This window comes from Mycosarcoma maydis, chromosome 2, assembly GCF_000328475.2.
Source record: "Mycosarcoma maydis chromosome 2, whole genome shotgun sequence".
Taxonomy (NCBI): domain Eukaryota; kingdom Fungi; phylum Basidiomycota; class Ustilaginomycetes; order Ustilaginales; genus Mycosarcoma; species Mycosarcoma maydis.
In genome coordinates, this window is record NC_026479.1 from 752,370 (window position 1) to 776,205 (window position 23,836).

The following is a 23,836-nucleotide window of genomic DNA, read 5'->3' on the forward strand; positions in this document are numbered from 1 at the left end:
AGCTAACCAAGAGTCTTTCGCTTGTGTTGCTGTCGTGTGATGCAGATTGTTCGCAAGACTGAGTTATCTGTGATGCTGCTGACGCAAATCTGCAATTGGTACGAGTCGCTGGTTGTAGATTAGAATGAGCCTGAAGGCTGCTACCGCTGCGAGACGGATTTTCGTCGCTGGATTGCAAGATGTGCGACGTTGTGGCTGATTATAAGATGATCTACCTGCCCCTCGGCACGGTATGAGCAAGAGTGATCGGAACGTAAACGATGAATTGAGATCTCCACACGAATGCGACGATTCGACCTTTCTTGCTTTGGGCACGCGGATCGCTGCGCCAATCGGAATTTTCCCCTTCTTTTTTCGCGAGCCGACGATGAGTGATCCGCCTTGAGGTTGATGGATGAGTATGATATGGAGACTCACAACGACGTTGACGAGCGAAGGTTGAGGGTGGAGGTTGGCGAGAATCAACGACCGGCAAAGTTGCGCACAAAGGCTGGCCGAATCAGACACGAGAATGTGACGCCCGGAGATTCCCGTTTTGAGCTCTGAATCAAATCTGGAAACGTAACGCGGTGCTACTTCGTGTTTTTAGCTGATCGTGGATGATGCATTCGCCAGCTAGCGTTTCCTTCTGCGCCGTCTGCTGCTCAAATAAAAATTCAGCAAACGAGAAGGATATCGAGGCGAGGAAGATTCGGCGTCGCCAAGAGTTTTTTTCTTTCCTTTTAGACTGACTCCACACGACTCACTATGCTGCGCCACAAAACGAGAAAAAATTGTTCGCAGCAGCAGGTGTTTCTATGCCTCTCTCTTTGTGGTTTTGGCTTAACAGAATTCCCGTTTTGCGTATCAAAACGAGTAGCAGGTTGCCGTCAAGCCTCAGAGAGTAAGGCTTGAAATGAGCAGGTCAGCGAGTGTCTTAGGGTAACGCTCGGCCCGAGTCAAATTGCATGAGTCTGAGGTCAGACGATCACACCAAGAGCGGCGCCTTCGAAAGCCGGCCACAGATTTCCACCAGAAGCCGTTCATCAAGAATTCGAATTTAAGCCAATCATCAGCGCGCTTGTGCAGCCTAGTCGGTTGAATTCCTGTTTCTTTCGGATGAGCGACGTTCCCCTGCCGTGAAACCAGACACTCGTGACTGAGAGGCGGGTCTCGTGTCTGACTGCTAAAATAGTGACTAGTTAGTTGTGAGAGCGAACAGAGTAAGCCTGTCAACACGCAACTCACGATTCATGATTGTCTAACATATACAGTCGTGAGTATGGTAATTTCCAATCGTCCTCTTGCCCGTGTCCTTTTGGACTTCAGCATACGCGCCTCTCTCTCAAGAACGTGAGACGCGGTCAAGGCAAAGCCTGCGTGGACGGCACACTCATGCTCACGGATTGTCACTCTTAACTGTCTCCTTCTCACCTGCGTTTTTTTGGATCGACATGCCACAGCAACAAGCAAGACGAGAAACCACTGAAACAGCGGTGCAGAAAACACAGAACAGCATTGGTTCGATATCCTGGCACAAGGCCAATCACTTGAGATTTTTGGCGGGGGAGAAAGGATGGCATGGATGACACGTAAACATCAACGGTGTAATCCGAGGATGCCTTCAAGGTCGCATGAAGCTATGAGGATCCGTCCGAACAGCCCCCTCTGCTGCCCGGAGGAAGGATGATTGAGAGACTGAAAATGTTACAACACCATAATGATGCGAGAAACGGACGAGAATGAAGAATGCTGCAAAAACAATAGGGAAGCGGAAGATGGAGAGCGTCTCCACCTGCTTACTTCTTCTTGTTGGCAACAGTGCGGCCACGACGACCAGTGGTCTTGGTGTGCTGACCACGGACACGCAGGCCGAGGTAGTGGCGGATACCACGGTGGGCTTTGATCTTCTTCAAGCGTTCCAGGTCGTCACGCAGCTTCGAGTCGATGTTGTTCGACAGGAGCTGGCTGCTCTTACCGTCGACAATGTCGCGCTGCCTGTTGAGGAACCACGAGGGGATCTTGAACTCGGCAGGGTTCTGCAGAATGGTAACAATGCGCTCAAGCTCGTCCGAGTTGAGCTCACCGGCACGCTTGCTAAGGTCGATATCGGCCTTCTTGCAAACAATGTTGGCGTATCGGCGGCCAACACCCTTGATCTGAGTGAGGGCGTACTGCACCTTGATCTTGCCGTCAACGTTGGTGTTGAGCAAACTGTGTGCGTCAATCCGACAAGAGAGAAAGGATCAGTATAAAGTTCAGAACGAGTCAAACGATCAGCAGGGTCGACAAGCAGCTTGATAAATCAGCATGTGGAAAGGTTAGAAGCGAGGCTGGAGCAGTGTTGTAGATGTTGCGACCGTGTCTAGGTGGTCGATGTAGCAGCAGCGTCGGGTGAGGAACCGGCCGTATTGTCAAGTCACTGCTGAGGCGCCTTCAGAAGCTAAGAACCTTGAGAAGGTATCGGTCGGGACGGGGCGGGACGAGCGCACAGCAAGTCCAGAAAGTAGCCCACAATGTTATCCGTTCCTCCGTTCCATGTGGCCATCATTGAGCTGTGAGCTGGTCATAACCAGGTATACCTGAATCGCCACAAGAGCATGGCAAAAGTACCTTGCGGCCCTATTCAACGAGGTGGTCCACTGCTCAAGGGGATTCGAGGCGACAACATGGCAACATTAATGATCACTGTTCGTAAGCTGTGTCTTCCATTTTCCTGTGCTTGTAACCCGCCTGGTCTTTGTGCATCGTTGCTTTCTGGGTAACGGTATCATGGTTCGTTCCTAACCAATTGCTTCTGCTTGGCCATGCCTAGCTCAGAAATGTCCTGAACCCATAGCCTCAGGAATGCTGCTTCTGCTGTTGATTGAGATGCCCCGTCGATGCTACTGTTGCTGGCCGTGCTGCTGCAAGGTTGTTGTCCATCGTATTGCTGCCTGCTCGTGTCGGAGTACATGCTAATCATCGAGCTGCTTAGAGCCGACTACTGCTGATTCTTTGTTGATTGGATGCTCACCGCAAGATGAAGGCGAAGTTCTGCGACGGGTCGGGGGGAACGAGAGACATGTTGGGCGATATGTGATAGTTAGTCTTGATGGTGACGAGAGCGTGAAGGAGAAGAAGTACAAGAGGTCACACTGACGTCCAAGCTCACCCACTTTCCAAAGCGGCGTTGCTGCCTTGTTTTTGCGGGTGACTAAAACACTGGCAGCAAATCGCACTAGTGTCTCCCAGTCTCTCCAGACTGACTCGTCAGACTGAGCTACAAGCCTTCCAAGCTGGCAACTGCCTGTGCCATCTGCAGGCCCTTCCGTCTCGTTCACATTTTACCGTCACAAGGGCTCGAAGATTTCAGACTTGGAACTTCAAGGCCTAAAATAATCGAGTAGCAGCCTGGAAGAGCGGAGCGTGGGAACTTTTCTACAATTTCGGTTCCGAAACTAAAGACCTTTGCACGTGTCGAATGTGACAGTCTAACATCAATCACGTATGCCGAATAATTTATGACTGCCTCTAACTCACGACTTTACTCAGCAGCGAGAAAGGCAGTGGATGGATGATCGCTGGCACGGGCCGCCTCCACGCGTCAGGATGGATGGCTGAGTCGGACAGTGAAGGCACACGCGATATATTGTGATCGTCAGCGGCCGCTCTTCCCTTTGATCCTTATCCATCTGCGTAAGTCATTTCTGACCCCCCACCCTTGTCACTCTGTCCTCTTCGACTCATAACCTGCTCTGCATGTATTCTGCAGCAGTAACACTGGATCAGTCGCGGACGACGGAACGACGATATTCAATCGATCTCGAATGACGGCTGCTGACCATTCTGTGTTCTTTCATGTTTTCCTTCCCTCTGATATCGCTTCTTCGCATCTCTCACCGGGCCTTTGTCTGCTCTCTGTCTTCAATGGCACAACAGCGAGGCAGGCGCTTCATCCAGTGAGGTCTTTACCGAGGAGAAGCTTATTGCTGATTGCAAATTACCTATATTGCACGTCCTTGCTGTCACCATGACGGCCTGGCAATTTTTGGCACCCATCCTTTGGCTTCTCCCTCCTTCTTGTCATCGCTATTCGACTCTTTTGCCACCAAAGCTCAAATCTTTCGGTCGCTGCCGAGTCGACTGGACGTGCGTACAAGGAAGGATCAGGGCGAAGCAGGAGAACGCTTTGTCCCAACGTGTTAATTTGATTGTTTCTACTTTATTCATGTCCGGGTCTAGTTTGTGCCCTTCCTTGCCAGAGTGTACTCGAACATGAGAATCAGTGTAATCAAGAAATCGGCAGAAACGAGGGTTGATCTGTAATGGGTGCGTGATTGGGTCGATGATGCCCCCAGAAATTTTGCGCTCTTACGACCCTTCAAACTCGAAACTTAGTAAGCTTGTAATGAAAGCGCTCGTATTTTAGGATTAGAATCGAGACTAACAGTGACCTGCATTTGCATGCAATCTGCGCTAGCAGATGCGAGGGCGTTGGGGAGTATATATGTCCAAGTGTCTCTGGCATTCCACTTCTTCGGCCTCATACTTGTAAGTTGGCATGAACCTACCCTCAAACTTGATGTGACATCGGACGGTGTCCCTGTTGGCATAGCACACAATCGCGATTCAGTTTAATCACGACGAGATGTTCCAAACGCTCACTGTGGCTTTGCTATTAGGGTCGCCTTTCGATGACGCAAGTCACAACGGAATGCTGACCACTCTGCCCATTCTGTTCCTCCTGTGTTGCTTTTTTGCTCGCTTTGTCTTTCTCGATCAACGATCCCTACGGCATTCCATAGACCTTGGCATTTCCACTCTCGCTCAAGCATGGGGGCTGGAGAGAGGGGGTCGGTGGGCTTGCACGGCCACCCATTTGTCCTACCGCCGACGCCCTCCCGCCTCTCTCCTTTGGGGGGAGGCTTGCCTGAATCTTGGAATTGGTTGGGTTTCTTTCGAGGAGCCCAACCTATCTCTTTTTACGTTACATATATTACGTAAGCATGACAATGGCACGTACTGTCATTTTTATATGCCCGCAGAAGAGACCCAAACACGATCAGATGCCAAGACTGTGACTGACTGATAACTGAAGCAACGGATTCGTGCATCCGCTCATCGAAGCTCCCCCATGCAACCTGCCTGAAGAGCGTGTGTGAAGGCATCACTCGTCGCCCTCTCCATTCGGAGACGCCAAACACTAGAATTCATCTTGAGGCAAAGGCGGGGCGTTATGCCTGCCTGACCTCGGAGCACTCAACTGCGTCATGACAATCATTATCATTACGTCCAGCATGTCGTAGCGCTACAGCGCTGTAATGTATGAGGGAGGATACACGCGAAATGGCCTTTGTTGGGCAGTTTGAAACCATCGTGAATTTTGCATCTATCATTGCATCGAAAATGCTTTACGCTTTGTCAAGGTGTGAGGATCGCAAGAGTTCTAGTGACGGGTTGCTCGACATGGAATTCAATCTTTCCTATCGTTGAAGGTGTGCATGGGTAGACTTGAGCCGTCCTTAGATCCAGACATGCTCGAGCTGCCATTTGCAGAGGCGTGACCACCAAGCTTGGCCGCCTCGGCCTGCTTGTTCTTACCAAATGCGTACACGAGACCCGCGAAGAAGCCGACTGCAATCGCACTGACACTTGAAAAGGTGACGGGTGGGTCGTGGAAAAAAACCATACCGCTGAGAGCAACGGGAAGCTTGTTCAGGGCGCCCACCATGCTGTACGTGGTACTGGAGGTGGCACGAATGCACCATGCAGTGGTGTAGCTGATCAGGATGGCACAGGCTCCTGAAAAGACGATGGCCGAGATGAGCTTAGTCTGCTTGTCGTCAGGGAAGTTCTTGTGCAAATTAGCGTACGACCAGTCCTCAACCAGGAACGACATGAGCAGGAGAACAGGAATGCTAAGGAAGTTGTTGTAGAACATGGTGTCCCAATCCTTGAAGCCGGTGACCTTGATGCGCTTGCGCATGAGCAAGACGTAGGTGGCACTGCAGATACAGTTGAGCGCCATCCATACGTAGCCACTCGATAGAAGGCCATAGCCCTGAAAGCCCTCAATAACATCATTGGCCGAAGCGCTCTGAAGCTGAGCGTTGATCGCATCCTTCTCAGTCTTGAGTGGATCGAAGGCGGGAAAGAGAGCGCCCGTGATGGGATCCTTGGCCATGCCGCCCATGATCGAGTCCGGTGTATGCGGCATGGAAAGGTTGCCAATCGCAAAGACGTTCGAGATGTCAGACCAGGCGGCAATGACAGACGAGAGCACCATAAACAGGAAGCTGCAAAGCACGATCCTGGTCACACGACCACCGAACCACATGACTTCACCATACGCGATAAGGATGATGGTGAGGTTCTTGAAGATAGTATAGACCGAAATGTTGAGATATTGGAGCGCCTTGCTGCCCGTCCAGATGACAAAGACCAGCATGATGCTTAACGGCATCCAGTTCCAAGCATCTTTCGCGTTGAGACCACGCAGTTGAATCAGACCAGCACGCTCGGCGATCCAGACACAGGTGACACCGACCGTAGACTGGATGAGGAGGACGAGGAGATTCATGTTGAAGCCGCGGCCCGAAACGGTGAACTTGTTGACAACCGTCATGGTGATGCTAGCAGCACAGTAGCACAGAATCGGCGCCAGCGCCATAATACCTACAGCAGGCTTTTCCGAATCGTTGCGCAGAGCCTTGGCGCCCATACGCACATCCTCACGCGCATCGCTGGGTCCACCATTCAGGAAGGGAGCTCGATCATTTTCTGAAGGACTTGCTGGTCGTGTGATGTCAGGCGTTTGGTGTGCTGCGCCTTGCGGAAGCTCGAGCCGGGTTTCTTGAGGAGTAAAGAAGGATCTGCTACCCGAGGACATGGTGTCGAGATAAGAAATTGGGCTTGTCGCTCAATAAGAAGCTTGTAGATGATCAAGATGGAAGTGGTCAGAGGGCAAGGCGCGAGAATCTGGTTGGAAATCGAGAAGAAGCAGGTCGACTAAGAGAACAACACCAAAATTTGTCCGCCGCCGATAAGATCAAACGCCGACGCGTGGCTGGACAAGACCAAATGCGGACCAAACTGAAGCTTCTTGGACTACTGCGGCTGAAGAGAGGTAGTGCTGCCAACGAACAATCGGCAATCACGAATGTCGGTAAGAGTGACCAACTTAAGTTAAGTCTCACAAATGTGTGGTAAGTAGGTTCGGAGTTGGCTGAGGTGCAGGAAGCGGGAAGGCACCACCAAGCATGTGTGCAGTTTGTTGCAACGCTTTGGCCGAGGCTTGCTGCACGTTGGATCCTGCAGCCGAGGGTCCATTAAGCAGATCCAACAGACACGAATCATTCACGATTCACGATTCACGATTCACGATTCGTGATTCTCCAGGGATGTTCGACCGAAGGTAATACACAAATCAGAAGCAGCAAGCACGTGGACCACAACCAGGGAAACCACAGAACTGTTAAGCCCGGCAGCACCAAGCGATCTAGAAAAATCGATGAAGCAAGGCGTGAGGCGTGAGGCGTGAGGTGAAGGCTGTGGTTGCACAGCCGAAACGCGCATGTGATTTTGCTCCACATCTCCTTGTCAACGGGCGCTTCCGCCGACTCAGCACGATTTCATTGCCTCTGCCATCCATAAGGCCTTGCTGCAACGCAACCATCATCTTTTGCAACAAGTCCTGCCCCTTCGCACCACTGGAAGTATCGAGATCATAAGAAAAATGTCAAGCAACGATCCTGCCGCACCGCCCTCGTACACGGCGCCTGCACCAAAGGGCTATCAAGCCGTACCTCAACACGACTCTCCATCTTACGGAGCGGCGGAAACGAGCACCACTCCGCGTAATGTCGACGAGGAAGGCGATCCGGACGATTTCAAATTCGGAGTCACCGTTGAGCAATCATCGCCAGAGATCCGCGCCATGTTCCTGCGCAAGGTTTACACCGTTCTGTTCTTCCAGATTCTCGGCACCACCGCGATTGCTGCTATCATGACCACTCGAGGTATCGCCGGCTGGGTCCAGCAAAACCAATGGGCTTTCATTGTCCCTCTCGTCGGTAGTCTGGTCACCATGGGTTTTCTCTACTTCAAGCGTCACTCTCATCCAACCAACATGATCCTTCTCGGACTGTTCACCGTCCTAGAGTCACTTTCGCTCGGAACTGTGATCACCTACGTCGACCAGAAAATCGTCCTCCAGGCTATGATTATCACCGCTTTTACTTTCTTCGGCCTCACGCTCTTCACACTCCAGTCCAAATGGGACTTTGGCAGCATGGGCGGATGGCTGTTTGGCGCGCTCATGGTCTTGGTAGGCGTTGGATTTGTGGGAGTGTTTTTGCCCTACAACCAGACCTTCGACCTCATCATGGCGGTCGCAGGCTGCGTCGTGTTCAGCTTGTACATTGTGTACGATACATGGCTGATCCAGAGGAGGCTGAGTGCGGAGGAGTGGGTACTAGCTAACATCAGCTTGTACCTCGATATTGTTAACCTTTTCATCAACATCTTGCGTATTCTCAACAACCAATCGAGGGATTGAGAGGATGCAAACATCAACGGGTCACTCTCTTGACCCAGATTGATGACGCAATTTCTCCTGCTTCCGGATGTTACACGTCAGTCGGATCTTGTTGCATGATCATTTCACATGCCTTCAGTTTTGTACATACCCATTGAGTTAATGTCGTTTCATCTGAATTGAATTGTCATTTCCTGTGTATGTAGTCGTGTGTTTCAAAGAGCCAAAGAGACTGTGCCAACGGCAAGACGTTGTGAAGGATAAAGGCCATTTCGTGATTGTGTCGCTTGAACCGACCGAATGATGGTCGCACGGCAGAGAGCACACGATCTAATCGGCGACAGCAACAATCACGAATCGCACTAGAGTGAATGTGTATGTGCGAGGAAAAGTGACAGTCACACTACAGATTGCGGTTGGCGCTGAGTCCACTATCCGAGGGCGCTATGATGATTGCGTCTTGTCCTCTGCTGTCGACCTTTTTGTTGCCTTTGCCGTAGCGGGTTGCACAAGCTGACTACTCGGCGGGGGCCTGTAGATCCCCTTGTAATGTACGCCCTCCGGAACTAGTCCTGCTCGATCCAACAACCTGGCAACGGGCTTACTCGGTTGAGCCCCCAACTTCAACCAATGTCGAATCCTCTCCTCGTTCCATTCTAATCGCTTTTGCAAGTTCACCTCCTTCGCTCCTGCTTGCGATGCCGAGGGCAATCTGGAAGTCATTAGACCTCCGTGGCCTGGGATTGCTCCGCTCTGACCGATAAAGGGTGTCGGTAAACGTGCGGACGGTGGTGGGCGTGGAATGGGATCAAATTCTCCCAATTTTTCGATCGGGCGCGCATCTCGTGGTTTGGAATCATTGATTGCTACCACATGGTAGAATGGATTATTGCGTGTGCCCTTACGGCTGAGTCGAAGACGCACGACCATGGCGCTATTGTGGTGGAAACTGTTTGATTCTGCGGCTACGGAGAATGCCAGAGGTGGGAATGCACGAGATCAAAGCAGCCAGGATGGTGTGAAAGAGCGGCGCTCTGAAAAACACGTCGTGACGATACGAAGAGCAGCTGTATGAAGGGGGTTTGGTGAGGTGCGAGAACCGTCAAAGGGTGAAAACGTAAAGACGATGAGAAGATGGTGAGGAGAGGCGAAAGAGCAGATTGGTACAGAGCATATGCAACTTCTTTTCTTTTTCCTGTTCTTCCTCCTGCTCGTCCGAGTGCCGGGAAAACCCTAATTACACCTGTGCGTGTAGTAGGCCTAACACATATCAATCAGATTTCAGTCAATCACGAGTGAGTTCCACGTTCCACGCTCAGTGCAACCATGCTCATGCTCAGTGCTATGTGCTGAAGGGTTCGGATTTGTAGTAACTCGTCTTTCTCTCTAGCGACACAAAGCTCACTCTCAGCTTACAGACGACAGCATGCAGGTTTCAGCAGCGGCTGGAGTGAGGTTGTTAGTAAACATAGAGTACATAATGCAAAGAGGAGCGCCTAGGATGTGAAACCGATCCGGCTCGGGGTATATCAGAGAGAAAGCCTTGATGCTTCGGCAGTCACTTTCAAAGAATGGAGGGCGTGTAGCGCACATACATGCCATAGACTATGACAGGCTTCGTCGCAATCCTGTTGGATGAAATCTTGTCAAGACTTCATGAGCAGATTCAACGCCAGAGTCGCCTCGTCCACCTGCCTTCTTGTGCTTCTCTTGTCTGCAATTGACGATGCGCCGTACGAGAATGGATCTCGACGATCCTCTTTGTTGTCATTGTTACTCGCAAAAAGCTGACTCGTCTGACCGTCGAGCAATTCTCGTTTCTCCGAATCACGAAACTTGTTGGTGCCGTTCTTTTTGGCTTTCGCCTTTGCTTTCGCAGTCTTGAGCGACTTTTTGGCGCTCGTGTGCAAAGAGGAGGCTACGGGAGATGGTTTTGGAGAATTCGATCCTGATGCACCGAAAGAGGAAGCGGATAAGTGTTGTAGCGAAGATCGCTGTTTCGATGTCGCTGTCGTGGATGAGTCGCATGTAGTCTTTGCTACCATCTTTGTGCACGTTCTGAAAGATGAAAATCCACAAACGATAGCTTGTAATGTGTATGTAGGTAGTTGAGTCAGTCGAATGCGTCTCGACGTAGAGATTCTGATGTAACAAGGTCGTGATGGCGGTGCGGATAGCTGTGACCAGCGGCGGCTTTAAGCGTTGAGGACCCTGTAAGCTGCGCTCGAAAAAAAAATGTCTTGAAAAATCCGGGTAAATAATCACGAATCACGAATTGTGAATCTGAATCGTGAATGCACGACCTGGTGAAAGAGTTGAAGACTACAACCCAAGTCCGATTCACGATTAGTTGTCTAGACCTCGGTTTGGTGCTTCAAGCGCATCTGAACGAGATGAGTCCAAAATCAAGTGCAATCACGAATCGAGAATAGTCAAACGACATCCTTATCTGCTCCCTTCAACCCTGCCATCGACCTTGCATCCATCCAGGACACTGAAAAACCTCGTAGACGTCACCCTCATCAATCATGGCTTTCCTCTCGATCCAGTCGGCTCCCTCGGCCGGCGAGAATATGACCAACTCTTGCATGGCCGCAACATGTAAGTGCCAGCTTCTCACACATTTCCGCTCGCCACTTGTCGTTCTGGTCGGTCAAACGTCATACTCACACGATTGTTTCGTCACAGGTGACAAATGCGGCAAGACCACCTGGCGTGGATGTGGCCGACACATCGATGCCGTTTTCGCCAACGTTCCCGTCGAACAACGCTGCACTTGCCCGCGATCCTGATCGTGATCTGCAGAACGCAAGCTCACGGCGCCTGCACACATTTTCAGCTTGCCCAGCTTGCGCAGCTTGCGCACCCGTAATGAGATTCCTCAACCATCATATTTTGTTTCTTCAATTCACCTCACTTGTAGTAACGTTTCCGGCAGCCTTTGGTCGGCATGAGATGGAAAAGCCGAGGTGAGCGGTGGGCAAGACTGTTCAATAACTGTTGCTACTACGTCTAGTTGACTGGTTGATCCTGGCTAGCACCATCGTCCTCCTTGATCTTCTCCTTTCGGGGTGAAGATTGCGCGATCAACTCTTGACTTTCCATTTCCTCCATCTCCTTCGCCTTGGACGACCAAGGACCTTGGCCGAATGCGTGGTTGAGAGCGCTCCAGACGTTGTTCACGTAATGAACCTCGAGGTCATCGAGCACCGCCTTCGGTACATCAGCTTCGACGTTGGGCTGGTTCTGGGCGGGCAAGATCACCTTGGTGATACCAGCACGGTGAGCAGCAAGCAACTTCTCCTTCAATCCGCCCACAGGCAACACCATTCCACGAAGCGACACTTCTCCCGTCATGGCCAGCGTTGGCGCTACCGGTCGGTTGGTCAACAGTGATGTGAGTGAAACAGTAAAGGCAACACCGGCAGAGGGTCCTTCTTTGCCAATCGCACCCTCAGGCATGTGCAGATGCACATCCTTGTTGTCGAGCAAATTGTCGTTGGCATCCTTGACAATGCCAAGGTCAAACGCGTTGGTCTTCATCCAAGAGAGAGCAATGGAAGCTGACTCCTTGATCACGTCACCCAGCTTACCCGTCAATTGTAAGCCACCCTTGCCTGGCATGATGGTTGTCTCGATAGGCATCAGCGAGCCGGAACCGTTGCCAAGGTAGCCGAGTCCCGTCGACACACCAGCAGGCATGGCGCTAGTGTACAGACGGTCTTTGTGGTAGACGGGAGGTCCGAGATACTTGCGCAGGCTGTCGATGGTGATCACCACCTTTACGTCCTTGGGCACCGCCATGGGTTGACGCTTCTCCGTTGTCACCTTAGCAGGCGCCTCGCCAGCGGCTTCCTTGCCAGGCAATTTTCCGTCCTGCTTGGGCTGACTGTCTGGTGTTGCCTCACCCGAAGAGGCTGATGGCTCAGTGAATGGCGATAGCGTCTCGCTGCCCTCCGCCGGCTGACTGTCAACATGAGGTGGGGTCACTGACTGGGCGGTGCTGTCGGCAGAGCCTGCAGCGGCGTGCGAACTGGGAACAGCATCCTTCTTGGCGCTGGCCAGCTCGCCCTCCTTGGGCTCCGGGAACACCGACTCGCCGTGCTGCTTGACAATGTCGAATGCAATCTTGCGATAGACCTTTTCGAGCAGCTTTCGAAGACCACGCACACCACTCTCTCGAGCGTGATGCTTGATGAGGAAATCAATCGTCTCGTCTGGAAGTTCAATGTTGGCATCCTGCAGGCCAGAAGCCTCCTTGGCTTGAGGAGCCAAGTAGCCGCGCGCAATGTGTCGCTTCTCGTCAGCTGTGTATGACGACACCTCCATGACCTCCATACGGTCCAGCAAAGGCTGTGGGATGGTCTCGAGCGTGTTGGCGGTGCAAACGAACAAGACTCGCGAGAGATCAACGGGAACATCCATGTAATGATCCAGGAACGAGCCGTTCTGTTCGGGGTCGAGCATTTCAAGCAGAGCCGAAGAGGGATCACCGTTGTGACCTCGTCCGATCTTGTCAACCTCATCGATGAGGATGAGCGGGTTCTCGGTGCCAACCTTCTTGAGCGCCTGGATGGCCTTACCTGGCATGGCACCAACGTAGGTCCTTCGGTGGCCCTTGATTTCGGCTACGTCGCTGAGACCTCCAACGCTGAAGCGGAAGAATTGACGCTCGACGGCACGTGCGATCGACTTGCCGATCGAAGTCTTTCCGACACCAGGAGGTCCGACAAGGCAGATGATCTTGCCTTCTACAGTGCCCTTGAGCTTACCAACGGCTAGGAACTCGAGGATGCGATCCTTGACGTCGGAAAGTCCGTAGTGATCTTCGTCAAGAACACCAGTCGCGTTAGAGATTGAATAGTTCTCAGGCGAGTGGACGCCCCACGGAATGCTGGTGAGCCAGTCGAGATAGCCGCGAGTGACATTGAATTCGCTTGCGGCAGGCTCGAGAGTCTGAAGCTTATTGAGTTCCTCATCGAACACTTTGCGGACGGCTTCAGGCATGTTGAGTTGGGCAGCCTTTTCGCGGAATTTTTCGACCATCTTGTCCTTACCGTCGCTCTCGATGCCGAGCTCCTTCTTGATGCCCTTGAGCTGTTCCATGAGGTAGTACTCGCGCTGTCGCTTCTGGATCTTGGACTCGACATCTTTGCTGATCTTGCTCTGCAGCTGAGCATTCATGAGCTCCTTCTTGAGCACGACGAGGGCCTTTTGAAGGCGTTCACGAATGTCGAGAGCCTCGAGTACGGCCTGCAGCTCGCCCACTTCGCCGGTCGAGACAGCAGCAGCAAAATCGGCAAGCTTCTCGGGTTCCTCGAACACGTTGCCTGCGCCCTGCGAGATTGAAAAGTTGGCAATCTGGTCGCGGAAGAGCGGATTAAGCTGAGCAATGTCCTTGAAAACACTGATCAACTCGGACATGACGGCACGGATGTACTGGTCGTTGCGCTTGTCGTGGGGAGCGGCAGCAAGGTTGGTGACGTTGACGAGCGAGACCGCGTAGTCCTGAAGGAACGATGTCTGGAAAGGCGCAGAGTGAGAGGGCATGTCTTGACCTTCGATAGCTGTGCCGTCAGAGTTAGCGACAGATTCTCCGTCGACAGCTGCAGGAGGCGAAGGCGGTGCATTTTGCTGCAGATGAGCTGCAGAGGCATCGTTGACTTCAGGTAGAATCCCATCGTCTCGAGCCTCTTGCTGAATATCGTCGACCCTGGCGATGGAAGCAGCTTTGACGGCTTCATTGGCCGCCTCATCGCTTATGGGGTTGGCAGGACCGGCGCCCTCAGAGCCTGGTGGGGGCGAAGGAATAGTTTCACCTGTGGGGGTGATGAGTTCGTCGATGCGAATGCGGCGATGCGGATAGAGGACGGCGGTGATACCCTCTTCATCTTCGGACTTTTCCTCTCCATCCTTGCCCTTCTTACTGCTTCCTGTTTGGCCACCGCCCTGGACAGGAAAGACGCTAGTGACCTGGGCAAAGACACCAACCTTATGAACTTTGCTGAGGTCAGTGATGACATCAGCATCCTCCTCCTCGTCCTTAAGCAAGAAGGCACCAATGTATGGCTGGCCTCGCTTGAGCGATTCTTTTATGGCAGCGCATACGGCCCGATTCTTGATAACGACGGCTTTGTAGAAACCGGGGAAGAGTGGACGTCGGGTGATGGGAAGTGCAAGCACTTGGGGATACACGGATGGCACCGTAGAACGAGTGATTGAGTTGTTTCCTGACCCAGAGCCAGAGCCAGAGCCAGAGCCAGAGCCAGAGCCAGAGCCAGAGCCAGAGCCGGAGCCACTTGCACCGGAGCCAGAACCTGAGCCGGCGCCGGCGCCAGAAGCTGGTGTGCCACCAGTAGCCGATCTGCCCGTGGAAGAAGACGAGCCAGAAGACTCGGATTTTGCTTCAAACGCGCCTGGCTCGCGTCGACTCTCGTGCTCTTTGTGCCCGTCGTGCTCTTCTTCGTCGATCTGCTCGCCGTCTTTGAGCAACTTTTCGAGCTTCTTCATCCTTGGCAGATACTGCGGCGTCGAAGTGAACAAAAAGCGAGTATGGGCTGAAGCCGTTGGTGTGGGAATGACTTTGCTTATATCGATGGAGGAGGGTATCCTGGTGGAAGGGAACGGAGTTACTGACGACTTGCGCGCGATGGCAGCAGCGGTGGAGGACAAGGTCGTGAGACGCCGTGAACTTAGGGTGGCGGAGCCAAAAGCTGAGGTGCGCCAGCGAGCGGCGCTGCATGCCGCATGCCTTTGTAAAGGAATCATAGGTTCTTAAGCGTGATGAGACGTGGATTCGAGTGGCAGGATTGGGCGTGAACCCGACCGGCTGAGCAGCAGGGAGCAGTCGAACAAACTGGATGCAACGACTTGAGTGTACGAGAAAGGAGGCCTCGTGTCCTCGTTGTGGGTGTTGGCGACGCAATGACAAGATAAAAGCGCAGGAAGAAAGTGGTCGAGAGCAGAGTGTGGATGTTTGGAAGAGGTTCGAGAGAAAGAGAACCGCGTTGAAATGGTGAATTCGTGATTGACACAAAGACCGGTGGTTGCTGGAGCTAGCCGATCTGATTCAGGTTCTTACGCAGCGCTTTGCTCATCCTGAACGACTCGGCGAATTGCGTGGCAATCTGTGAGTCGTGAATCGTGAATTGGGAATTGTGAATCGTGAATCGTGATCTTTGCTTAATCGTGAATACGTAAGTCAGTCGTCACGAGTCATGTGAGTCGTGAGTTGTGAGTGTTGCTCGCGTGCTGTGAAAAGCTGTCGAAATTTCGGGCTCAGTCGAACGACTCGAATCTGCCAAGTCGCAATCGTGAATCATGAAAGCGCCCGTCCTATGCCCTATTCACGATTCATTCGTGATTCGTGATTGTGATTGTTCGTGACTCGCCAGATACGAGACATGCGTGATGGTCTGTGTCATCTAGCTCATCATACACCTATCTGACACACAGGAGCTTCGGTTCCTTGATCTGACCTGTCTTGACAGAGGTACCATATTGCTTGGTCTTATCATACCTGATGCCCAACCTCTTAAAGGAAGCTGTTGGCAATGAGCAGTCTTGCATTCAGCACAGCAGCCCAAGATGCTTCAAATGTGGAGGAGAATGAACCCGAAAAAGCCGCTCCCGCTTACCGATCACCGATCACCGAGGCCCACGTACAAACTTCAGACTTCAGAAGTGTTAGAGCGCCAAATTATACTTCCTTTGAAAATGTGTGTGGCGCTGGTTAATGACGAGTTGGTGATTCGTGATTCGTGATTCACGATTTTCTCTGGTCAGCTAGCACCGCGTCGCAGAAACTGCTGCGCTTGTACTGAGAAGAGGTGGCGCAGCGTTCTCGCCATCTGTGATTCGTGATTGCCATACATGGTAGTCGCCATTCATGATTGTCGCATCTTTGCGTCCACCATCTCTTCCTCATCGGCTCTCCGCCTCCGTCCGTCCTGCAGCCTTTATGCGACTTTTCTGTACAACTTGTGCTCTTCCCAATCGGTACAGCTTCAGCCTTTCTGCAGTTTGCTTCTCGTCAACCACATTTGCATCTCTCAACCTGGCATCAAGCTTTGGTCACACAAGGCTGGGCAAAACTCTCGCTCATTTGGTTCTCGCTTTCGTTGATCCGAAACAAGGTTTATGGCCTCGCTTCTTCAAGTCCACTCTCTCTTTCTCTTTCTCTTTCTCTTTCTCTTTCTCTTTCTTTCCATTGCTACAGTCCGCTGAGCATCGTTCATCGCGATCATGGGTATTCCAAAGTTCTTCCGCTTCATGTCGGAGCGCTACCCGATGATTAGTCAACTTATCGAGGACAACAAGATCCCCGAGTTCGACAACCTCTACCTCGACATGAACGGCATCATTCACAACTGCTCGCATCCTAACGACAACGACGCCTCGTTCCGTATCACAGAGACGCAAATTTTCTTAGCTGTCTTTGCCTATATAGAGCATCTTTTCAACAAGATCAAACCCAGAAAGGTCTTCTTCCTTGCCGTCGATGGTGTAGCTCCCCGAGCCAAGATGAACCAACAGCGCTCTCGTCGTTTCCGAACCGCAAAGGAGGCAAAAGAAATCAAGGAGAAGGCTGAAAGCCGAGGTGAGGTCTTACCCGAGGAAGAGGCTTTCGATTCCAATTGTATCACTCCAGGCACTCCTTTCATGGCCAAACTCTCGCAACAACTCGAATACTTTATCGCTAAGAAAATCACCGAAGACGCCGATTGGCGCAACGTGCAGGTCATCCTTTCGGGACACGATGTTCCAGGGGAGGGCGAGCACAAGATCATGGAGTACATCCGTCTCTCCAAGGCGCAGCCCGACTACAACCCCAATGTTCGTCACTGCCTTTACGGTCTCGATGCCGACCTTATAATGCTGGGTCTTCTCAGCCATGATCCTCACTTCTGTTTGCTCCGAGAAGAGGTCCAATTCGGCCCTCGTCGCAAGTCCAAGGGAAGCCTCGAAATGCAAAACTTCTTCCTGCTCCACCTTTCGCTCTTCCGAGAGTACCTCGACCTCGAGTTCCAAGATCTCCGCTCCTCTCTTCCTTTCCCCTACGACTTTGAGAGGATTATCGACGACTTCATCCTGCTCAACATTTTTGTCGGCAACGATTTCCTACCCCATCTTCCCGGTCTTCACATTAACCAAGGAGCCATGGATCTTCTCTTCAATATATACAAGCGAATCCTTCCTGCGGCCGGTGGCTATCTCAATGAGAGTGGTACTCTCCGCACCGATCGTCTTGAGCTCGTCCTCTCCGAGCTGCGTAACTTTGAGATGGAGCAATTTGAGCGCGACTACGGTGACACTACGACCCACAAGGCCAAGGTATCCAAGAAGAAGAAATCCATCTCCCAAGCAAAAGCCAAGGGTGGCCTTGTTCTTACAGTATCACAGCGTGGACTTTTAGACAAGGTGCATGCTTTCGTTAAGGCTCAACGAAACGACCCTGTGAGCGCTCCCAAGGAGCTCTTGGTGCCGGCGGACCTTCCTAACAAGGACAGGAGATTCCTCGAGGATCTCGCTTCTAGCCTCAAGCTGCGTACGTCCTTCAACAAGGTTGATCCCGCTTCCCAGATCCCCGCAATTACTCTATCTTTCCCCGCCATTGGCATCGAAGACGGTGACAGTGAGGAAAGTCCTTCCGACGAGGACGCCGATAATTCGAAACAGAACTCAGACAATGCTGCCACTGGCAACAAGGACACCAGTGCCATCTCCGAAGCCGATACGGCTGTTGATCGCGTTCTCATCCGCTACCTCAAGGCCAAAGTCGATACTGCAAGTGACGACGAAGCTGACCCCGAGGAAGACTACAAGAAGCGCCTCGAGGCTCAGATGACCGCGTGGAAACAAAGTTACTACAAGGAAAAGCTTGAAATTGACTACAACAACGACGAGGCTATGTCCAAGCTTGCCTTCCGCTACATCGAGGGTCTTCAGTGGGTCCTCCACTACTACTACGATGGTGTTGCCTCTTGGGGTTGGTTCTACGACTACCACTATGCTCCCAAGATCTCCGACCTCAAGAACGTCGGTCAGATGAAGTTCGAATTCACACTCGGCAAGCCATTCCGTCCCTTCGACCAGCTCATGGGCGTTCTTCCTGCGCTCAGTAGTCAACATATTCCCTCTGCCTTCCGCGACCTCATGACCGATCCCAACTCGCCCATCATTGACTTCTATCCCACCAATTTTGAAGCCGATCTCAATGGCAAGAAGCAGGATTGGGAGGCTGTGGTCAAGATTCCCTTCATCGACGAGAAGCGTCTACTTGAAGCTCTTGACAAGCGCGAAGTGTACCTGGGCATCGAGGAGCGCAAGCGCAATGGGTTTGGTAATAGTCGCGAGTTTACCTACAATGAAAACGAGGAAAGCTTCTTTCCCTCAAGCCTTCCAGGCACTTTCCCCGACCTCGTTCACAATCGCGCCAACGTCAAAAACTTTAACCTGCCAACACTCGATGGTCTTCACCTCGTCAAGGGTCTCACCAAAGGCGTCGAGCTCGGTGCGCGTGCCTTGGCCGGTTTTCCATCGCTCAAAACGCTGCCTCACTACGGTCGTCTTGGTCATCACGGAGTGAACATTTTTCAGGCAGAGTCCAAGGGCGTTAGCGTGGTCGTCACCATCGAGAATACTTACGAAGACGCCAAGACAGAGACGATTGCTGCGGCCATGATTGGCAATCGTGCTTTCCTCAATTGGCCCTTTCTCACCGAAGGTCTTGTCGTCGGTGTCTCGGACAGACTTTTCCGATACGAGATGGGCATGATTGGTGGCCAACAGAAGGTAGTTGCCAATCCACATCAGGGCGCCAACCTATCTGAATTCCATCGCAAGGCCGAGAGTACCGAGTTCCACTACAGCAAGCGACTGGGTGTGCTCATCGGCGATGTCGATGTACTTGTCCACATCCGTCCGCTCAAGGGACTCAAGCGTCTGGATGACGGTGCTTTCATCAAGGACTACGAGGATAGCTCCAAGAAAGAGATCAGCCAGGCCGTGCAAGTGACTGTGACCAACGTCGTACACGACGATGCTCGCTTCCTCGAGTCCCCCGCCAGACCGATCCGCGAGGAATACCCAGATAAGACCAGGATCTTTTTCTTGGGCGCCAACGCATACGGTACCCCGGCTCATGTCGTTGGCAGCACCAACGCCTCGCTTGCCATCGAGGTGGCTTTCTTTCCTAACCAGGCTAAAGAGAACGCATACTTGCGCGACCTCGTAAGCAAGCGTGCTCGTGTTAACTATTTCCCCTCCTATCAGGTCGCCAAAAAGTGTGGTATCAGTTCGCTGGCTCTTTCCAAGCTCGCTTCGAGCATGATGTTCGCCTGGAAGGATCAGAAAGTCAACGTTGGTCTCCGACTCAAGTTTGAGAGCAAAGGTGAAAAGGTGCTCGGATATTCGCGCAGGACGGCTGTCGGATGGGAATATTCGGAAAAGTCGCTCGAGTTGGTGAAGGAATACGTGCAGACGTTCCCAGAGATCACCAACATGCTCAGTCAAAACTCTAGCGTCGACATCACACGTGCCACGCAGATCTGGGACGAGTCGGTTGTCGACGAAAAGATGGCGCAGCTGAAGGAATGGCTCAAGGTCAAGGGCGTGCGCGACCTGGAGACGGTGCCGTTGTACGCTGAGCAGCTGTCGAAAGAGACGGTGCAGACCATCGAGGCGTTCACCTCTCGTCTTGTTGACACGCGCACTGCCATCGGTGCCGCCGGTCAGGTTAAGCGTGTGTTTATAAAGGGCATTCCGCGTACCGCGCTTCTGAAGCCCAGCCATGCTCCCTTCCGTTTGCAGGCGCAGAGGTTCGAGCTTGGTGACCGTGTCATCATGGTGCAAGACAGCGGCAACGTGCCACTCTCGGCGCGAGGTGTGGTTGTTGGCATCAATAGCAACTCGCTCGAGGTGGTATTCGATGTGCCTTTCCTCAGCGGCACCACGCTTGGCGATCGATGCTCTCCTTACAAGGGTGCTACCGTTTCGTTTGTTAGTGTGCTCAACCTGACGCAGCCTCAATTTGTCTGCGCTGGCACTGCTGGTGAGAGCGACACGAGCGCCTCGGTGGGTAGCGCTCTCGAGAGGACGCTTGGACCGATCGGTGGCACCGGCACTGGGCAGGCCAATGGCAACGGCAAAGGTGCTCACGGCTACGGAGCTGGTAACAGCTCTTACCGGCCCCCAAATGCGTTCAGGCCCAGTGCCTCCGCAGATCATGGCCGAGGTGGCAGCACACAGATCCTGCAGCGACCTCGCCAGCCATACGCTCCTGTCTCGCAAGATATCGCCTTCTCCGGCGTCGCACGCGGTTTGCACAAACCTACGCTGGCGGCTGCCTCGGCGAATCAGGTTGAAGAAATCAACCCTATCATGGCCGCTCTTGGAATCCGACAGCCCATCAACAGCAATGCACCTGCTCGTGGAGCTGCACGTGGTGTCGCTCGACCCGCTCGACCCGCTCGCCCGCACTTTGTGAACCAAGCGCAGCAGCCTGTTGTCCCAGCTGGGGCTGCGACAAGTGCTCCGGCACATGCAGGTGGACGTGGTGGGCGAGGCGGCGGCACTAGTCGCGGGCGTGGTGCTCCAGTTTCGCGTGGCGCTCCAGTTTCGCGTGGCGCTCCAGCTTCGCGTGGCGCTCGTGGTGGCCGCGGAGGGGCTGCTGACCCGTAATTAGCTCATGCGTTTCAAACAGGCAATCCCCTGGACTTGTCTGCCGTCATGCAGGAGCTGTGGCAATCATGAATCCATGCTTTTCTTGGTCGCGCCACTTACGACTGACGTCAATCCCCAGCCTGTTCGCAGGCAAGGCCACTGGCGTCTGATTTGTGCTTATTTGAGGGTGTCGCGACACGTTGCAATCGCTATAGGGTTGGCATACATTGCGGTCTAAGTCGATGAGTGAAGCAAGCCGATGTGGTTCATCTCGTAGCCTGAAGCAAGCGAGTGTTTTTGGTTTGGCGGGATTGGTGAGTGGAGATGTCACGCCAGAAATGTCTGTGGGTGAAGTCGGGTGATGCGCAAGAGTGACGAGGCGTGAGTCGGGTGCTTGTGATGGGCGAGAAAGTCAAGGGTGGGCTTCTTATGAGAGAAGGTGTTTCTCGATCTGATGCTGGATGGGTTCAAGATGCAATGCTGGCTGAACATTCACGATGCACACAGGCAGGCCGAACATGAAGAAGCACGAATGCGGGCAACTCGTGGGAGACGCGTAAATTTGACGTTGGCGAGGTTCCTGTTCTAGGCGACCTTGGTTGGCGACATCTAGGATGACACCCATGTTGATGCTGCAGACCGCTGAGCAAGCCGTCGTCTGTAGACAAGAGCCGCGAGGGCCTTGTTTAGAATACTGACAACTCGCTACGCCAAGCAGTTGTGACCTACACAAGTGTTGGTCGAGATCCATGTGGTATCCCTGAATGCACGAGACTAGCAGATTGTGTCGAGGAGTAATAGTGGCGCCTCTGTGGTTTGAATTGATTCCAGCGTCAGATGCATAAGGTGCAGTGCTTGGTACCAGCTGGTGCGTGTGCATCGTCAGCACCGGTGTTGCGTGGCAACCCACCTCACGTTACTGGATTCACGACTAGCTCGGAAACGAGATGCAGACTCGGGCTCTGCAAGGCGATGGACGGTGCGCTTGCAAAGCACATCGTGCTGGATCAGTACGACCTGCTGCGCATTCGTTCCGACAGCCAGCATACCTGCCGGCGGCTCGTCTCACAGCGTCGCACTGCCAGTCGCGATATGCGCGCAAGACGGTATCTCGATCGCCGCCGTGCAATTCACCATTCACGATTCGCATCTGTCCGAGACCCACGTCCATCTCGAGCAGTAACCGAAAAACAAGCTGCAGCTCGTCCCGAAAGTTGGATCCTCACCAACGCACCCAAAGCAGCGTCGAAGCGATGACGTCCATCTTGAATGTTCAAGTGCGCTCAGGCCAAACAAGCGTTCCACGTTCTTGGATCTGGAAAGATTGTTGCTAAGACCATCATCGACACGGTCTTGGCTCGCGTTGCTTGCACGCTTGCCACTCACAATGTCAGCAGAGACGAATCATACGTGCCTAGATGAGTCGAGAAATCTGCCTGTGAAGGTGGACGTCGATCGGCTAACGTTGTGAGAAAATTCTTTCATTTCTGGTACAGAACAAGGGGGGGGGGGGGAATAAGAAAAACCGCTTGCAATGAGAACGGGTCGACAAGGGCGGGGCGGTCCGATAGGTTTGGGACGGAACTTTGCATGCGCGAAAGCGGAGTGCTTTGTCGTACGCACAGAAGCATGGACCGTAACAAAGAACAAAAAAGGCGAGGTTTGTAGTTTGGGATATCATAGAAGATCAAGTGGTGGGTAAAAGTTCGCTATAAAGAATTCGAGGCTTGTCGATTATCCCGCTCGAGATCGGTTCTCTTTCTCAGCTTGTTTGATCCTCTCCTCGAGCGTCTTGGACTTGTGCAGCTGCGAAGCGGTAAGGCGGTCGCGTTCGGCGTTGGCAGCGCGGTCAGAGTACCTCATGCCATCGGCAACCGAGCCCTGGTAGGAAGACGTGGTTCGGTGCAGCTCGGTGTTGTTCTTTCCCGGGTTGGTGTCGGTGCGCTTCATCTTCTTCCCATCGGAAGGACTGGACAAGCACGAACCCTGTCGAGAGAAAGGCACGCAATGCGATCGTGATGATTGATGGTCAAGTGCATGTGCAGCAGAGTTAAGTAGATCAGAGCAAAACAGGATCGTCAGTACGCCATCCAAGCTAGCATCAACGTGCTACGCGGCAGAAGATGAGCCGAAATTCTAGACGTCTGTCTACATTCAACTCGATCCGATCGCAGCTAAGTACACTTACCATCTTGGCGGAAAAGTGCGGCTGGCGCGTAAATGCGTGCTAGGTTGCGTTGGAGTTGTGAAAGGGGGTGTCAAGCTTGCCGAGACTAAGCCGGTGTTGTATAATACGTCTGAGCGTCGGAGTGGAGGTGAGACAATCACGAGATGATGGTAGTGAGAGTTCGAGATGTGTTGCACGACTGGGCTCTGCGATAAGTTTCACAGAGCCATGTGCAAGCTGGGCGGAGTTGTGAGCGCGGCAGAGTTGTAGATGCTCGCTCCTGGGCCACATGCGGTTGGTTCTACGAGGCTCTAGAGATAACTCGGAGCAAAACAACGCAACCACTCCACACTAACTCGCACACATTCCGCTCAGTCGCTCAGCCCTGTTTTTTTATGGCACGGCACGCTATGCACAATGACCAGAGAGTTTGTAATGCCTGCTCATCCGACTTAAAATCACGGAATCCTGCCAAATACAGACGCTTCAATTGTGGCAGTCACGAGTAT

General features: G+C 52.7%; 10 protein-coding genes across 10 annotated transcripts; 4 read left to right on the forward strand and 6 right to left on the reverse strand.

The window, feature by feature from the left end:
* Window positions 1–1,778: 1,778 nt before the first annotated feature.
* UMAG_01060 (40S ribosomal protein uS13) lies at window positions 1,779–3,045 on the reverse strand (the record flags this gene model as incomplete). The annotated part of the gene is made up of 2 exons (XM_011388724.1): window positions 1,779–2,193; window positions 2,996–3,045. 2 exons carry the CDS (start codon window positions 3,043–3,045, stop codon window positions 1,779–1,781), a joined length of 465 nt encoding a protein of 154 aa, XP_011387026.1.
* Window positions 3,046–4,675: 1,630 nt separating this feature from the next.
* Window positions 4,676–5,050, forward strand: UMAG_01061 (uncharacterized protein; the record flags this gene model as incomplete). The annotated part of the gene is made up of 1 exon (XM_011388725.1): window positions 4,676–5,050. The coding sequence occupies one exon, from the start codon at window positions 4,676–4,678 to the stop codon at window positions 5,048–5,050; it is 375 nt and encodes a 124-aa protein (XP_011387027.1).
* Window positions 5,051–5,434: 384 nt separating this feature from the next.
* Window positions 5,435–6,850, reverse strand: UMAG_01062 (putative GDP-mannose transmembrane transporter; the record flags this gene model as incomplete). Its single annotated transcript, XM_011388726.1, has 1 exon — window positions 5,435–6,850. One exon carries the CDS (start codon window positions 6,848–6,850, stop codon window positions 5,435–5,437), a length of 1,416 nt encoding a protein of 471 aa, XP_011387028.1.
* Window positions 6,851–7,696: 846 nt separating this feature from the next.
* On the forward strand, window positions 7,697–8,518 carry UMAG_01063 (uncharacterized protein; the record flags this gene model as incomplete). The annotated part of the gene is made up of 1 exon (XM_011388727.1): window positions 7,697–8,518. One exon carries the CDS (start codon window positions 7,697–7,699, stop codon window positions 8,516–8,518), a length of 822 nt encoding a protein of 273 aa, XP_011387029.1.
* Window positions 8,519–8,941: 423 nt separating this feature from the next.
* On the reverse strand, window positions 8,942–9,427 carry UMAG_01064 (mitochondrial 37S ribosomal protein bS16m; the record flags this gene model as incomplete). Its single annotated transcript, XM_011388728.1, has 1 exon — window positions 8,942–9,427. One exon carries the CDS (start codon window positions 9,425–9,427, stop codon window positions 8,942–8,944), a length of 486 nt encoding a protein of 161 aa, XP_011387030.1.
* A 716-nt stretch (window positions 9,428–10,143) lies between these two features.
* On the reverse strand, window positions 10,144–10,542 carry UMAG_01065 (uncharacterized protein; the record flags this gene model as incomplete). The annotated part of the gene is made up of 1 exon (XM_011388729.1): window positions 10,144–10,542. The coding sequence occupies one exon, from the start codon at window positions 10,540–10,542 to the stop codon at window positions 10,144–10,146; it is 399 nt and encodes a 132-aa protein (XP_011387031.1).
* Window positions 10,543–11,025: 483 nt separating this feature from the next.
* UMAG_12125 (uncharacterized protein) lies at window positions 11,026–11,289 on the forward strand (the record flags this gene model as incomplete). Its single annotated transcript, XM_011389190.1, has 2 exons — window positions 11,026–11,098; window positions 11,186–11,289. 2 exons carry the CDS (start codon window positions 11,026–11,028, stop codon window positions 11,287–11,289), a joined length of 177 nt encoding a protein of 58 aa, XP_011387492.1.
* Window positions 11,290–11,509: 220 nt separating this feature from the next.
* UMAG_11273 (putative ATP-dependent protease) lies at window positions 11,510–15,265 on the reverse strand (the record flags this gene model as incomplete). The annotated part of the gene is made up of 1 exon (XM_011389094.1): window positions 11,510–15,265. The coding sequence occupies one exon, from the start codon at window positions 15,263–15,265 to the stop codon at window positions 11,510–11,512; it is 3,756 nt and encodes a 1,251-aa protein (XP_011387396.1).
* A 1,476-nt stretch (window positions 15,266–16,741) lies between these two features.
* Window positions 16,742–21,178, forward strand: UMAG_01067 (putative 5'-3' exoribonuclease; the record flags this gene model as incomplete). Its single annotated transcript, XM_011388730.1, has 1 exon — window positions 16,742–21,178. One exon carries the CDS (start codon window positions 16,742–16,744, stop codon window positions 21,176–21,178), a length of 4,437 nt encoding a protein of 1,478 aa, XP_011387032.1.
* Window positions 21,179–22,894: 1,716 nt separating this feature from the next.
* On the reverse strand, window positions 22,895–23,351 carry UMAG_11274 (uncharacterized protein; the record flags this gene model as incomplete). The annotated part of the gene is made up of 2 exons (XM_011389095.1): window positions 22,895–23,146; window positions 23,349–23,351. 2 exons carry the CDS (start codon window positions 23,349–23,351, stop codon window positions 22,895–22,897), a joined length of 255 nt encoding a protein of 84 aa, XP_011387397.1.
* Between the last annotated feature and the right edge of the window lie 485 nt (window positions 23,352–23,836).